This window comes from Grampus griseus (assembly GCF_964374135.1).
Source record: "Grampus griseus genome assembly, chromosome: 4".
Taxonomy (NCBI): Eukaryota; Metazoa; Chordata; class Mammalia; order Artiodactyla; family Delphinidae; genus Grampus; species Grampus griseus.
The window spans coordinates 141,995,016-142,011,508 of record NC_138997.1 but is presented as its reverse complement, the minus strand read 5'-3'; the positions used below and the strand labels follow the sequence as shown (position 1 = coordinate 142,011,508).

Sequence of the window (16,493 nt, the reverse complement as noted above, 5' to 3'; positions counted from 1 at the left end):
TGCTTCTGCAGGGACACATATATTTCTGTCCGAAATGATTAAAATAAAGACAAGTTTGACACCGAAGTGGTAACCTGGGCGGCCCAGCACCTGGGTGCTAGGTTTTCCCAGGGTCCCAGGAGGTCCTTTGCTTGCCCTGTGGGCGTGGCCTGTCCTGCAGTCTGTTTCCCGTCTTGGTCCCTGGTGGTCATCTCCAGGGTCTGTCTGGTGGGCCTTTGGGGCTAGGATGCTGCTGGCCCCCGCTCTGGCTGGGAGGCCAGCACCTCCGCCAAAACCCTGTGAATTAGTACAGGCCCCTCAGAAATCAGCGAGGAGGATGATCAGGTCACAGAGTCACGGGCTCAACTGATCACTGAAAACCCCATGGTTGTCTTTCCAGAGCCCTCCAGCGGGTTTTCTCTGGACATGTGCTTGTGTGCACGTGTGCATGTGGATGGGTGCGTGTGTGCAGGTGTGCACGTGGATGGGTGCGTGTGTGCAGGTGTGCACGTGGATGGGTGTGTGCAGGTGTGCATGTGGATGGGTGTGTGTGCGTGTGTGAAGGTGTGCACGTGGATGGGTGCGTGTGTGCGCGTGTGAAGGTGTGCACGTGGATGGGTGCATGTGTGCGTGTGTACGTGCTGGAAGGGGAGGCTGGGCAGTGGAAAGGATGTCGCTGTGTCTAGCGCCGTGTCTCAGCCCTGCAGGCCTGCAGCGTGTACCTCACAGCTCCTCCCGCCGTGGCGTCTGTGTGCCCAGAGGGCCTCGTTTGTAAGGGCGCCCCCCCTTTCTTTAAGATGAGGCCCTGCCAAGGAGAGGGTTCGAAGCCCCTCCAGGCCAGGCGGGCACCGGGGACCCCGGGAGCTGGAAGGAGTGGCTTCTTATGTCCTGGAGCCCCCCTCCCGGGGCAGGGGCAGCTGCACAGAGGGAGAGGTGGGGCTGCGGGTCCCCTCCCTGCCCCTCCACACAGCCCTCCCCTGCTGTCCGCCAGCCGGCGAGGTCTCCCCCACCCCCCTTGCTGGCTCATCACAGCCCCCGGCATCCCCCATTGGCCTGTTCCTGTGCTCCGTGGTGGCGGAGAGGGTGACCGTGGCAGCCTCTGCTCCTTCCCCTCTCCTGCTTCCGTACATTTATTGTGTGAGAAAGCCTGTCTGAGGAAGCCCGAGCCAGTGCCCGCTGGTTATCTCTGAGAGTTCTGCCCGTGCACAGAACACTCATGCTGGCCGTGTGCGAGTTTCTCCCACGGAAACAGAGTACGGTGGGCTCGGCGCGTTCCGGCTGGCAGCCTGACCCCCAGCCCCAGGCCATCATCCCCGCCCGCTGGCCCATGGGCACCACTGCGCCCACAGCCCTGGACAGGATGCGTGCCGAGGTCCTCCTGGTCTAACACGCCAGGAGCGAGGGCCGTTCCTGGAGCCCCTCAGACGAGACCCCGGGCACCTGCTGCGGAGAGGTTTTGACAGGGAAGCACCTTGGGGAGAGCAGTTTATCCCGAATGTCCAGAAAGCTAGCAGGTAGCTCTGCAGTGATACCTAGGTTCTGGAAACAGTTTTCTTTTTCTTTCCTTCTTGCCTTTTAAAACCAGGACCTGCCATGGCCCCCTCGCGTTCAGGTTGTGTCAGGTGTTGGGAGGCAGACGGCAGATCGTGGAGTGGGGGCCGAGGCCCCGAGACAGGTCTTAGGAACACGGCAGGTTCCCAGGGCTGGCCCTGCACACGTGTGCACGTGGAGCTCACAATAGACTCGTGAGCCTCTGTAATTAGCCGGCGCACTGCACCACGCTGCTAAAAACAAATTCTCTGCAGCTGCTGTGCCGACTGAGCGATTACCGCTATCAGCTGAAGGTTTATTCTTCTGATTTGGTAGAGGAAATACTTTTAAAATGATCTCACAGCGTGATTTATGTAAACGGATTTTTTTTTTCTTTGTACGAGACAATTGAGATAGAGTCTGAATCCCTGGCAAACCACAGCTTCCTGCAGTGTCCTGTTGCCATGGGTTACGGAGGGAGCAGGATGGAACTTCATCTGAAATGTCTTTAAACTTTCTGACGTGCACAGGCATGCGGCGGGGCTGCATGGTGTGTTTTAGAGCTGCGTGCCTGGTGCGGGTCAGAAGTTCTCCTGTCTTAAGATGAATTTGGAAAAAGGGTTGCCAAAGGAGACTCACGTTTTAAACAGTCAGCAGGTAAGCAACTCCAGATGTTTCTCGTCACTTAAACGGAATTGTTTAAAGGAAACTTGGCATCTTGGTTACTGCTTTATTTTCAGCCTGTTTAGAGAATGGTAGCTTTTAAGTGTAAACTTTGAAAATGTCTTTCTTGTGTCTACATCGTGGAGCCTGAAGTGAGTCCCGTGGAGGTAAAAGGCCGGCTCTGGGACCACAGACCAACACCCAGAGCGAGGCTGGGTTGGGGGTCGGTCACACCGGGTCCCCCCCAACCTTTCGGGGGGACGCTGCCCGCGTCCTAAGTCAGCCTTACAGAGAGCATCCGTGTTTCCTTGCCCTTACCATTGTGATTGTGATAGATTTTGAAGATGAGTGAATTAATTGTGTTGAGATATTCAGTTTCGACCAGATACCTGTATTACAATTTTGCTTACTCTTTAAATTACTGTTTCATAGCTAACATTTTCTCTTGTTTGAAATTGAAGTGTAGTTTTCTTTTTTAAAATGGATTTACAGCGTGTTAGTGTCGGCTGTACAGCAAAGTGGTCTGGTTGCATAGATCTAGCGTTTTAAAATGTAATGAGCTGGTTCTGCTTCATATACATGCACGGGGAACTACTTACTGGCAATCGTGTGGAATGATTGATTAGTATCTAAGCTTATAGAGTTGAACTTACTATAAAATGTTTTTAAAAGATTTGAGATTAAATAAAAAAAATAATTTTTATTTTCCTCTCGTGGCTGTGCTGTGTTGATGTAAAGGCAAACATAAATTTAAATTATTTACAAAAGATTGTTCCCAGTTACTGGGTACCAGTTTAAATTCATTCTTTTCTGAGAGTTGTTTCATCTTAAAATGTTCTCCTGATGTCTAGTTAGAGCCTTCTGTAGAGAACAGCAGGAGGAACTCCTTGCTCAGAAGTGACTGGTTTGGGTGTTGGGTTTAGGAAAATGACTGCATCATTCCCTTTAAATAGAAAATAGAAGTAGGTCTGCTGGACAGGCCAAGAGTCCTGCCTGTGAAGGAAGTGCAGATTTTAATGGATTTTAAAAATATTTACTATGTATTTTGAAAACTCCTTGTACTGATAAAACTCACGTGAGAGGGTGGGCTGGCGGCTTCGATGTTTACGGGAGAGCCTGCTGCCTGCCTGCCTCTGACCCTCTCTGCAGGAGTACTGACGTTTCCTGTCCACTCCATTTCACGTCCTGGTGGAAGAGGGAACTTTGGATACATTGTGTCCGATATATGCACCAATTGACCAGTTACTAACTTGTACATATATGTAGGCTGCATTTTCGTTCCCATGGTATATAGAAGCAAGTTTTAGAAAATGGTTTTTGAGTGAAAAAAAAATCACTAGAAATCTGCCTTTTACTTGCCTACATAAACGATTTGGATTCATTTTGAAATTTTGCAAATGCTCAACCCAGCAAATAACAAAATCTGGCTGGTAAGGTCATATTTTAAGCAATAGGAAATGGGCTGGAAGGTGGTAGGGCAGTGTGCAGTCCTCCGGGTCCGGCCGGCTCTGCCCGCGGACCGGTGGGAAAGGGGGCGGAAAGCGCCGTGGCCTCCAGGTCAGTCCTAGTGAGAGACGTCTTGGGGTGAAGGGCAGTAGTGCTGGGGGGCCCGTGTGGGAAGGCCGCCCTCCCCTTGCCAGCTCTGTGCCTCCCCTGAGCCTCAGATTGTCCATTTCTACCATGGGTGTGTCACAGGAACCCTAGGGCCCCGGCCACAGTGTGCATGTGCTCAAGGAAAGCCATGACTTGTGAAGGGCGCTGTGTCCCTCGTAGCGCCTTTCATCTTGGAGAGGAGAACCCGTGAGCCGTGAGAGGATACATCTCCCGTAGCCATCTAAGAAGCGCACAGGGAAGCTGATGGACGCGGACCCGGCAGGAACGCAAGGCCCTCACTGGCCAGATGAACCTGTTGGTTTCCCCATCTTTTTTTTTTTTTGCGGTATGTGGGCCTCTCACTGTTGTGGTCTCTCCCGCTGCGGAGCACAGGCTCCGGATGCGCAGGCCCAGCGGCCATGGCTCACGGGCCCAGCCGCTCCGCGGCATGTGGGATCTTCCCGGACCGGGGCACAAACCTGTGTCCCCTGCATCGGCAGGCGGACTCTCAACCACTGCGCCACCCGGGAAGCCCTCCCCATCTTTTAGGAATGAGGTCCAATATAAGTAGACTTTGAAATGTATCTGCCCCTTTGCCAAAACAACGTGATCATCATATTTAAACCACACTGCGATGGGCTGTTACAGCCTCAGGGGCTAGTAAGATCGCATATTGAGGAGGCGCGAGAAATCGTTGCGGGAAGAAGGAAGGCTTAGTGGGCTCCCTCTCTGGACCCCCTTGCGGACCTTGGAGCGGTGCCCGAGTGCCCCTGCCGTGTCTGACTGGCTCACTGGGGTGGGGGGCCGCGGCGGTGCTCCGCGCTGTGGCCGGGCCGCGGCCCAGGAGGGCTGCGACAGAATTGGCCATGTGCCGTCCGGCGAGGCAGCCCTGCCAAGCAGAGGGCCGGGCCGGAGAGCTTGGTGACCCCACGCCACCGCAGCCCGCGGCAGGCTCCACACCGCCTTCTGGGCTGTGGGAGCAGCCCCCTGTGAGGTCGGGGGCCCCGGGCACTGCCGTGGGCACCACCTCGGCCGACCTGACCCTGCGTCCCCGCTCTGCTCTCACTGCGCCAGACCCACAGTCCGTGTCCACAGCACCCAGTGCCGCCGGGCGGAGATGTCCGGCCCGCCTGGGCGTCCGCTCCGGTGGCCCGGCTGCTCCGGGAGGGCGCTCAGCCCTGTGGGTCCCGGGCGTGCATACAGGTTCTGCCGCGTCGCACTCGGGCGGTCTTTGGGAGTCGGGTGTGGCAGCTCCGTGCGGCCTTCCCTCTGCCCAGCAGGTGCCTCTGGGCTCTGGAGTCCCGCGGAGGGAGCTTGCCTGACACCAGGGGCTTCACCCCTGCGTGCGCTGGGCTCTGGGTGGGATTTGAAAATAAAGGCTGCCCTGTAAAAAACGGTACAGTAGTCTTTTCTGGGCGGCGCTGAGCAGGGAGGTGTCAGGACCGGCCGCAGCGGGCGGGCTGCATGGCGGCCAAGGCGGCGGGCGCCCGCTGAGCGGATGGCGCGGTCCAGGCGCAGCTGAGGGGATGCGATGCTGAGCAGTGCGTCCCAGGGAGGAGCCCCGGAGGAAGGCAGCTCCGTGTGCTGGGGCAGTGAGGACCTAAAGCGGGAGGCGCAGGGTGGCCAGGCGTGGGCCGCTGCTCCCTTCCCTGCAGAGCGCACGCCAGGACCCCGGCTGGCCCTCCGCTGGCTGCGGGCGGCGTGGGCAGGGGCAGATCTGAGCTCGCGCCCTTCTGTGGGCTGGCGTGTCTGAGGCGCGGGGCCCGCTCTCTCTGAACCTCTCTGGGAGAAGCTTCATGGGCTGTCAGGGAGCCCTTCAGTTGACCGAGTTTCTTTTTAGCTCAGATGAGCTGACTTGTGCTCACGGGCTTCTCCCCCCACGTCGGCTTCTCCTGCTTCTGCCGCCCTGGGTGGTCCTGACCAGAGCCGGGGTGGCACCGGGCTGCGTGTCCAGCGGTCTTTGCCAGCGGGCATCCCGTCATGCTGGGTGCACCCCAGTCACTCAGGCCTGCTCTGCCCCAGGCCTCTTCACCTGAAAACTGCATGGGGCAGTGGCTTCGGTCTGTCCAGGACCGTCCACTGTACCCCACTTGATCTGTGGGCTGCACAAATTCTTTTCTCCCTTTTTAACGCTCTGATTCTTGTTATCTGTAGAAGAAGGCCTCCTAGTACACTTGAAGGAAACGATCATCTTCCCTTTTGTTCACATCTTCCCTTCTGTAAGGGGCTGGGTCACCTGGAACTGGGCTTCCCCTGCGTCCTGTCCCTCCTTTCTCTTGTTTGTTTGCGTGGCCGCAGGCAGCTCCTTTCTCCCGGGTCCCCTCAGTGAGTGCTTCTCCCCTCGACTCTGAGCACACGGTTCTCATCTGGCAGGTGTGGAAGCTGGGCCCACCTCCTCCTGAAACAGCAGGACCTGTCTGTGTCCCAGCATCCCGCTGCTACTTCGAGGCTGCCCTCCCCGCCCCACCTCTGCAGATCTGGAGATGCGTCCCTTAGGACGTGCGGGAGGCCTGGGGGAAGGGCCCAGCCCTGCTTCCTGCCGGGGTCCCCGACCCCAGAGCCCTGCGGTCAGCAGGCCCCTGGGCTCGACCCTCCGAGACCCTCCAAGTCTGTCTGACCTTATACTTCCTCGCCCGCTGGCTCTCCTGCCTGGGGCCCTGGGGGCCCCGCTCGCTCTGCCCCACGTCGGCCCCCTTCTGTGCCATGCACTCCGGGACACCTGCCTCCCCGGGACGGCGGGGACTTGACTTTCTGGATTGATCTCCAGCCCCTCGCATAAGCTCCTGGGTTGCAGGTTTGTGGCAGGCACCCTGCGTCTGGAGGAGCGCGCGTTCTGTTGAGTGAGTGGAAGCCGTCCCAGCGCGTTCCCCACTTCCCACGCTCCCTGACCGCAGGGCCGGCGCCCCCTGCCACTGCCCCTGGCCCGCCTGGGGAGCAGGGGCTCCAGCTCCGCCGAGCAGAGGTTTTCAAGCGCTGGCTGCACCTCGGCCTCCGTGAGAAAACGTTTCAAACGTTTCCTGGGTTTGGGCTCCAAGTTCAGAAGAGAGGGGGCTTCGAATTCTGTGGACTCTTTATCCAGAAGGAGCTCCCGGTGAGCGAGCCTGTCTGAGGCTATACTCAGTGCCACTTCCTGCCCAGGACATCCCAGGAGGCCAGCGTTTACGTTAACTTGACTTGCAGGAGTCTGGCTGTCCTGTGGGGATGCAGACGTGAAAGTTGTCCCAGACCCTCTGAGACTTCCCACCCTGTCTACACAGTGGGGATGTGGGTCTTTCTTCCGCTGGGCTGGCCAGTGTGGAGGGGATCTTCGTCTTCATTTCAGCAGTGAGGCCAGAGGGTTCTCGTGTAAAGTTGGATGCTCACCCCAAACCCCTAGCGTTGGTGTGGCGCCCGTGTGCTACCTCGTCCGTGTTCCTTTGGGCTTTTGTTTTTGTAATGAATGATCTGAGGCTTCTCCAAGGGCACAGTGGAAATACTAGCTGTTAAATTCTTAGGAAAATGCTGTGATTGTGGGTTTTCGGTTTCTTCTGATTTTATTGGAGATTGAAGAGCTCTTTGGGACACACACACACACACACACACACACACACACACACAGGAGACGCACAGATTGCATTCTGAGCTGGGGCCCCTGCGCCCTCCGACTGCAGGCCCCCACTGCCTGTCCCCACCCCTCCCAGGAAGCGCTGTGAGCTGCCTGGTGAGCCCCAGCCCGCCTTGTGTCCGGCCACCCCGCTGGTCGCTGGGCAGCACTGAGCACACCTGTGGTGCTGTCGTTCTGCTGTCGCCACAGCCTCTGGCTCGCAGAGACCCTCTGCTGTGAAGTCGTGGTTTGAACCTAGAACTCTTCTTGCTGCACGTGAGCCTTGCGTCCAGCTGTCTCTGGCTGAAACTGCTGGGAAGGAACAGTGCGGGGTGTGTGTGTGCACAGTGTGTGTGCAATGCTGTGGATCCGGGCTGGGCTGGGGCGCGGGCACTGCCCCTTTGGTTCGGGCCCCTCGAGGTCTATGGGAGGTCACCCCGTGTCCTGTATGTAACCGGAGTACAGGGTGTCATGGCTGTGGAAGGCTTCTCTGGAGAAGGCGTGGGTGAAGCTGCAGCCCAGGTAGTGGGCTCTCCAGGTGAGGCTGCAGGTGAGCGCTAGGGACCGGATGGGGTGCTCCAGGCCAAGGGGAGGGAGAGGTTGCCTCTCTGCTCTCAGAGCCGTTCACACACGGCTTCCCCACGTTTGCACAGGTGCTCTCCACGCACCACCCCAGGACTACAGCCCGCGCAGGGGATGCGTGTCACATCAGGACACACGGGGTGTGTGTGCTCGCGTGCACGCAGACGTGCAGCTCTGAGGCCGGGCTCTAAAACAGCGGAGAGCCCGGGGCATTCATGGTGTTTTGCTTTCACGTTGTTCTATCCCATCTTGTCTCATCTCTTCACAAATGCTGCTAACGATGCACTGAATTGATTTGATGGCTCCGTGGAGGGTCGTGGCCTGCTGTGGAGGCCCCTGAGCTCTAGGCAGAGGGCGGGCTGGCGTGTGGGTGGGACCAGCAGGGTGGCCCTCCATCCCTTGTCCGATGGCCCTTCATCCCGCCCCTTGTGGTCTTCCTGCCCCATACCCCCTGCTCTCTTCTGTGCTCCGTCCAGCGAGCAGTCGCTTTAAAACTTAGCCGATCGGGACTTCCCTGGTGGTCCATTGGCTAAGACTCCGTGCCCCCAATGCAGGGGGTCTGGGTTCGATCCCTGGTCAGGGAACTAGATCCCACATGCCGCAACTAAAGATCTCGCATGTCACAACTAAGACCCGGTGCAGCCAAATAAAAATCAAATAAATAAATATTAAAAAAAAAACAACTTAGAGGATCAAGCTTTTAAAAGGCCAAATGAATATAAATTAGATGCAAATTGAATTGTTAGGTTCTTAAGGCTTTTCATCATTGGGATTATCTCTTTTTTCAAAACGTTTAGGCAAGTTACAAGCCTTTGGTCTCTTATTTTAAGAACCAGAGATGGTTATTTAATATTTCTTATGTAGGAAATTTTGTCAGTAGCTCAAAATTGAAAATATATATCTGTATATTACCATGTACCGCGTCATTAGGAAATGATATATGCTCATAACTGCTATTGTCAAATGTCACTGACAGACTCGGCCTTGATAAACCAGAATCATATAGCACTCTTCATAGAAATTATCTAGAACGTTCAAAACATTAATTAAAAATAAAATATCTGTGCACATGTGTGGCCCAGACACATTTCCTGCTGGGAATAGATCCAAATCAGCTCACACTGAGCTCTCAGGTGTAAGAGGCTGACCTGAGGCATGGAGATCGTTTGAACTTAAATTACGTGTCTAAATACTTTGTAAGTTTTTAAAAGCAAGTGTATTTACGTTAGCGTAAACCCCAGTCTTGGAGACATATCATAGACCTTTTTAGCGCTGTTTAGTTATGGTATGTGTTTAAACTGTAAGCACAGAAAAATGCTCACTTTCCAGCACCTTTTAACCGGCAGCTTGTTTTCTGCAGCTGCACTTTTTATAAGAAGAGCGTGTGATATGGGAATGCGGGAAGAACCCAAGAAGTACAGGCTAATGAAAACACGTTGATACGAATTATACTGAGTATGAGAACAAACGTTAGGCAAGTTAAGTTTTAGTTTGTGAAAACGTTTATAGTGGTCTAAGCAGGCCAGGAAATTGGGGGATGCCTAACTTTAAAAGTCACGTTGAGCTGCAGTTGGTCCTTCTCACCCTTTGTGGGGGATCTTCTTTGGGAATTATCTGTGGGGGTTTCTGAATGTTTGCCATTTTCGATGCTTCCCCTGTCAACCAGGATGTGCTTGAAAAGTGCAAGCCAGGCTCAACAAGGGTAATTGGGTCAGAATTGGACGTGCCGATCCCAAGGTCAATAGAAGCGATTTGGGGGTGGCCTGCCTTTCCCCCAAGGCTGTTGTCGGCAGGTTGCTTGCCTGCACCGTCTCATCTGCCCCTACGCCAGGCGCTGGCCCCCGCCCCCGCCCCCTCCCGTGACAGCACCTGTCGCCCGTGCTGCGCTGTGTCACCTCTTTCAGCCTCACCTCCTCTGATATTGAAGCCCCTGCGATGTGCTCCGTAGCCTGCTTCCGTATCCTTCTCAAAACGGCCAAGGAATCAGACGCTGACTAGGGATCCAGCGGGCCCTTTTGGGGGATATCTCACGTCGGTTCACGTGATGGCCCAGCTCTGTCACTCCCAGGTGTGTGCTTATAAATGGAATAAATATTAGAGAGTAAATGGGAGAATTAGGTTAATGATAATTATACATTATTTGCAAATTAAGTAATCTGGTCAGGAAGTCATCATCGACTTCTCCAAAAGTATGGAAACTTGGAGCGGGACAGTAGTTTTGTGTCCAGGTGATATTGAGGTGCGTCTCCATAGAGCTCTACTTTCGGATTAACGTCTGCTTGGGATGGAGACAGTTGCCAGGATAACAAGTCGCGAACAGAGAAGGTGGGAGACGCGAGGCAGGGCTGCGTACCTAGTTCCGGTGATCCTTCTGCATTGATTCGTGTCAGGAGCCATCCCAGAGCGAACTTGCCTCTCGTCAAGGATTTCTGTGCAGAGCTTAGGGCCTTGGTTGGGCGGGGATATCCGGCCGCTCGGGGAGAACCCTCAGCACACAGAGGCCACTAGCCTGTGGCTCCACAGACGCCTACTCTTGGGACAGCTACCCAAAGTGGGGAAAGGGAAGGAAGTACATCCCTGAGGCTGTGGCTTGTAGACTTTGAGTCCCTCCTGGAAAATGCGGCACAACTGAGACTTGGACCCAGGATGCCTCTTCCTGGTGGGCATCGTGGAGAAGTTCCCGGAGGGATGGCCTGTGGGCAGAGCAGCTCTCACTCCTGAGGGGGTTTCGCTGGCCCTGCTGCAGGCTGGCCAGGATTTTCTCTCTGTGCACCCTCCCAGTGCAGCCTAGTCTCTGCTGCTTGTTTCCTGTGCCTCCTCTCTGTGCTGCCATCCGTGTGATTTCTTTCAGGTCTGTCTTCCAATCCCCAAATTTTCTCTTCAACCTCTAATCTCTGTTAACCTCTCTACTGAGTGTTTAATTTCAGCAGTTGTAGTTTTCATTGTCAATCATTCCGTTGGGTTATTTTTCATATCTACCACCTTACTTCCTCTTTTCTTTATTGCAACTTTTATTTCTTCACAATTTCATGGTTATTTGACATCTGTATTAGAACCTTCCAGTGTCTGAGATTCTGTTAATTGCTATTTCTGCTGGTTCTTTCTCATGGTGGGGTTTCCTTGGGTTTGGGGGGGGATTTTTGAATTGTGAGCTCACGTCTGGGCAGGCTCACACTCTTGGAACTCCTGTGGGCCTTCCCGGAGGATTTGTGTTTGTGGCTGCCGGAGTTGGGGCTCTTTGCCCCATGAGCGTCCGAGTGAGTGGACACGCGCCGCTCAGCCCTGCGTCCCGCCTGGCGGCCTTGGCGTCTGCTGGCTGCTCTCTGTTCCCTCCCCCTCTCTCCTCCTTCACGGTTCCCCTTGCTTCTGTGGAGCAGCAGTATGTTAGAAAGCATGTTTGTTTCTGTGCTAGCTTCACAATGTGTCTATAAATCTAAAACTGCTCTAAAAGCACGTTTGGGGAACTTTACCTGGATCTGTTCACACTGCACCAGAGGGCCCCCCACGCTGGAGTCTGGTGGCCCCCCACGCTGGAGTCTGGCAGCCCCCCAGCTGGAGCCTCTTCAGATGCGCTGAGCCCGCCCTGCTCGCCGTGTCCACGCTCCCCAGCCCACCCCGCCTCCCCGTGGGCTGCCCGCACTCAGCTGCCACCTCCTTCTTGGCTTCAGGCACACTCCTGTCTCCTGGATCTTGAGTTCAGTTCATTTTGGGGATACGTGTGAGATTTTTTAGTGCATTTTGTTCAGTCTGCTGAAGCCTGAGACTTTAGTTTTAGTCATGATTGTAACATGAAGTGAGCCACGTCTTTCACATTTGTGGATTTTGCATTTTATGACTTATTTTTCAAAATTGTTATTGATAGTATTTCTGCTTCTGTGTATGGCCTTGCAGATTTTCTTCTCATAATCTCAAGGGAGTAATTTGCCTTTGATATTATTTAATTTACAACACGATCATAGGTGATTTGTTGTGAGCACGGGCAGAAGGACAGCCTCCCACAGTGCACTCGTCCACCCTGGGAAGGAGACGCACCCCGCGCTTCTCCGGTGGAAACCAGGCCCTTGGCGTGTGAGGGCTGGTGGCTCGCTGGGGCCTGCGCACTGCCTGCCTGTCTGGCAAGATGAAGGTTTCAAAGCTGGACCCACAATAGCCTGTGTGTTTACTATTGAAAAATATACGGATAAGGTACCAGGTCATAGTTCCAGAGTATTTCTGACCGAGGGCTCACGATGGTGTGAAACGCTGACGAGCCCCATCCTAAAACCGTCAGGAAGCCTCTTCTTCTCGCTGTCAGAGGACAGACCCTTGGGGGCAGGAGGGTAGGTGTAAGTCCCACAAGGTGAGGGGCTGCGACCAAGAGCGTCCCTTGTCTTCCGTGAAGTCAAGGAGGCAAGGTCTGGGGGGCCCTGGCGCTGGCGACGGGAGGGCCAAACAGTGAGTAGGGGATGCAGTTGACATGGTGGCTCTTTTCAAAATTCAGCCACAAATACATGCTTTCTCTCCCCCGGGGGGATGGGGCTTCCACCGGAAGCAGCTAATCTGGGGCACCTCTGTCCTCACTTGTTTGGCTTTGGCCTTAGGGGTCTTAAAACATGACCTCTGCTTGTTGGGGGGGCCCAGAACTTGGGAAGGGGCTCCCCGTTCACCCTCCACGCCATGCACTCCGGTCTCCCTTCCCTCTGCGGAGAGGAAGGCGTGCAAGGCCTGGGGGTTCTGCAGTGGGTTTATTCTTAGGGCGTGGCTGGGAGGTTTCCTTGCGCCCAGCCCAGCGCTGGGCAAAGACGCAGAGGGCAGCACGCCCGCTCCGGTGCCCGGCACCGCACCAGCGGCCCGCTGGCCCCCGTCCCTGCCTTGGGGCCCTCCTGCCCGCTGCTCTCGGAGCTGTGCCTGTGCCGTGACCAGGACATGTCAACAAGGCAGCAGGTTGCCCTGCACTGAACCTGCTCCCCTTCCCGCGGTGAAGGCTCCCTGGTGTCTGTGCCACCGACACCCTCTCCTGCCTCCGCCCAGCTTTTCCCTTTCCCGACTCCTTCTCCGGAGCCCTCTCCCTCCATGTCCCAGGTGACCTTCCCTAGGTTGCAACCTCAGAACTGTTGACCCACAGGCGGGTCCCCAGGGGGCCTTGCTCAGCTGTCCCCATCGGAGGATTGCTCAGAGCTCTTTGGGAGCCCAGCCCGCCTGTCGTTCCAGGACCTCCCTCGATGGCCTCCTCCCTCCAGTCCTGGCCTGTCCCCATCTGTCTGCTCAGGGTGGCTGGGCCTGGTGGTCGGGGTTGGCTGTGGGCGAGCCCCCAGTCTGCTACCACCGGGGCGGTTTCACCCCTGCGCGGGCCGGGCCTCGGCGTGAGAGCGCCGAGCGGGGCTGTGATGTGCCCAGGGCAGCGCCTGGCCCTGGACGGACAGTGGGCAGGGTGCCTGCCTCCTGGACGTGGGTGCGCCTCACGGACTCCAGCCCGGGCTGATCAGACCGAAGTTGTAACACGGTTCTCACCGAGGTTGTTACTAAGACGGCGATGTCAAACGTGCTGGGATTTGTCCCCAAGTGGAGATGGGCTGCTTCCGCCCGGCCTGCTCCCCGGCTCGCCCAGGAAGCGCAGGGACGCGCCCCAGTGAGGCGGCTGGTCTCCTGGACACCCGCTCCCAGAACGGGAACGGCCAGAGTCTGCTTTTGCTCCTCACGTGGACGTGCTATCATCTCCTGACCTGTCATGAGGCCCAATTAACTCATGTCTCTCTCTCTTTTCTTTCAGTCTGCAACTGTGTCTGATGGTGGTAAGTCACAATTTCTGATGTATATTTTTATTATTTTTAACGAAGTTTTCAAATGTGGAGTGTATTTGCTGTTGGCTCACTCGTAACGATGTTTTCTTGGCCTTTCTGCTTCCCTGGGTGGGGGGAGGGTTTAGTCGGGGCCAGTTTGGGGGCAGCTCTCCGTTCCTCCCAGTGGCTGCCACCTGGGGTTTGGAAGCAGTTTATCGCAGGGACGTGCTGGGTGTGACAGCACCCTCGCCCGTCCCCTCGCATTCCTGTGCCAGCAGGTAAAGACCTGCTGCCTGCCTTGTAGAACTAGCTTGTAAACCAGCAAGTGGAGATTGTAGAGCTCTCCCTGAATTTGAGCAAATTCGGGTGAGACGCTCAGTTGCTAAATTTCCCTTTCTTAGGAAAAGTTTAGTAGATAATTGGAGAGGTGTGGGATGAAGAGGAAGCTTACTTTCTGCCTTTAAGTGGTTTTGTTCAGGGGATTCTTTTAATGGGACTTCCCCGAAAAGCAGATGGCCGGAGATATCCTACTTCACTTAAGATATTTCTCGATGTAACCCTTATCATTTTAGTTCCGTGAGTTTTAAAAACCCTTCAAAATGATTTGGAGAGTTTCTTCCAAATGTTCCTTATTTCTGATAATACTCATAAAAGTCCTATGCTCACAGTTTCGGTTTTTTTTACTTGTTTTTAATTACTCTGTTCTGTCTATTGAGAGTTGAATTTTATAATTTGTCAAAATGTATCAGCACTTTATTTTCATTTATTTGCTGGCTGTGGGTCCCAAGTACTGCCAGAGCTGGGGAGTCACGGGGTTCAACGTTACCCTCTTTATTGTAAGCTAAAGAGAAACCAAGGGTTTCTGTTGTCCAACAACTACAGACTTCAGTCATGAGCCTTAGACAGGGTGGCAGATATGCGGCGGGGCTCGGCCTGGAAGGTGACGCCAGTCACCCTCCGCCGGCTGGGGTCAGTCCAGCCGTGGGAAGTACGAGAAGTGTGCAGATACCTGAAGCTGAGACCAGACAGATCCTAAAGTCTGTGTCTGGGGATTTATTTTTTTCATAAAAGGAATTATGTTACCTGTCTTATGTACAACAATAATCATGTCATTTAATCACCTTAAGCTAGGAGTGGGAAAAGCTTCCCTAATGAAAGGAAATAGGACCTGTAACCAACTCCAGGATAAAGTGAGTGGTTTTCACAGTGTTCTGTTCATGTTCACCTTTCTCCTGTGCGCTCATTTATCTTTTCTGCTAGAAGGCATTCATTTCTGCAGGACGTTTATACATTTGAGAAGTTTATTTAAAATGTTCAATTTAATCATAATTATTAAGCTTTATTCATCTCTAAAGTTTCTTCTGTCAGCGGTAGATGCAGGAACCCCGGGGAGTTTTATTATATGCTTCATTTTACAATTTTTGGAAAGTTAAACTTCCCAAGTGTGGGAAGTCCCAGACTCACAGCCCTGTGTCCTTTCTAAGGAAGTGGTGTCCTGGCTGGTGGCAGTGGTCCCCCTGCCCTGCTGGGGCTCCCCACCCCCAAGTCCCTACTTCTCTTCCTGCCTCAGGCCCCGGGCCACTCAGGATGGGCCCCTCCCTCATGAGTCCCTCTGCGGCAGAGCAGGGAGGGGGCAAGGTCACTATTTCTTGAGCACGCCTTCAATTTCAGGGACTGCACCAGACAGTTGTGTGTGTCCTATTGAGTTTTTCCATGCTTTTATTATTTTCCATCTTCAATTTCTTTTCTGCTTACAAATAAGAAGAAAAAGCGATCTCATTTATTCTGCACGTTAGTTCCAGGAGGTGTGTGTTATACTCAGCCATCTTTACAGGTAGAAGCACGCAGGCAGAAGGAGGGTCACACAGACACCAAGTTAAGAGGCTGGGGCCCAGGCTCTGAGGTCTGCCTCACTGCAGACCCAGGCTCACGGCGCACTGCTCTGCGTCTCAGCCCTGGACCCTCCAGTTCCTGACACCTGCTTCCTGGGGTCACCTTACCCCATCCGCGGTCGGGGCTGGTGAGAGGATCCAGGCACAAACTCAGAACGTGTGTCCACAGAGATGTTTCATGTTCGTGCTGAGCAGGAGGTTCCGGCTCCTGGGGGCCTGGGAGCTCCAGGAACAAACTGCTTCTATGGGAAACGAGTCCTGCAGTGACTCAGGACCGGCTTTGGGGAGCAGCCTTTTCACAAGCCGCGCGGCCTCCACCTAGCCGTCGGCCTGGTTTGGGTGACTAATAAATCAGCACTTAGGAATGTTTTGTGTTCAGTTCACCTTGCCGGTGAGGTCACTTGGACTCATTTAACTTTTGGACTCATTTCACACTTCATACCTTTATTATGTGTGTTCTCACCATATAGCTAGTTTTGTGGCTTTATTTTAAGGAAGCTGGACAATGCTGCTTTCGCAATCTTTGTCAACCAGAAGTGTGTCTTTTCGATTTCTCAGGAGAGTGGCCCAAAGCCAGAGACCACCCTGTGAAGGAAGGATTAGAGGTCAGTCTCTGTGGAGGGCAAACCAGGACCAGGAGGGAGTCCAGGGAGGCAGATTCTACCTCAAGAAAAGGAAGAACATCCTAGCACGTGAGAGGCTTAAAATGCAATGACCTGCCTTGTGGCAAATTGTCCGAACGCTTATTCACCCCGGATCCCCCCGTGTGGGAACGGAACCCTGGGGAGCTGGCGGCCACAGCTTGGTGGCACTGTAAGGCCTTCCCGAGCAGAGGGGAGAGAGCCTTCCAGTCCCTGAACCGGGGGTTTGGCACAAGGCAGCTTTATTGTAATTAAAGTTTACTCTCTTATT

The 16,493-nt window shown here is 54.5% G+C and overlaps 1 protein-coding gene across 3 annotated transcripts in view; it reads left to right on the top strand.

Annotated features, from left to right (window-relative positions):
- RGS12 (regulator of G protein signaling 12) overlaps window positions 1-16,493 on the top strand; it is a gene marked incomplete at its 5' end in the record, with an annotated part of 90,720 nt that overhangs the window by 27,322 nt on the left and 46,905 nt on the right. For all 3 annotated transcript variants that reach the window (XM_082652921.1, XM_082652920.1, XM_082652922.1), the window contains one exon: window positions 13,680-13,701. In XM_082652921.1, the coding sequence (XP_082509047.1) occupies window positions 13,680-13,701 (22 nt within the window). The remainder of the gene's footprint in view (window positions 1-13,679; window positions 13,702-16,493) is intronic.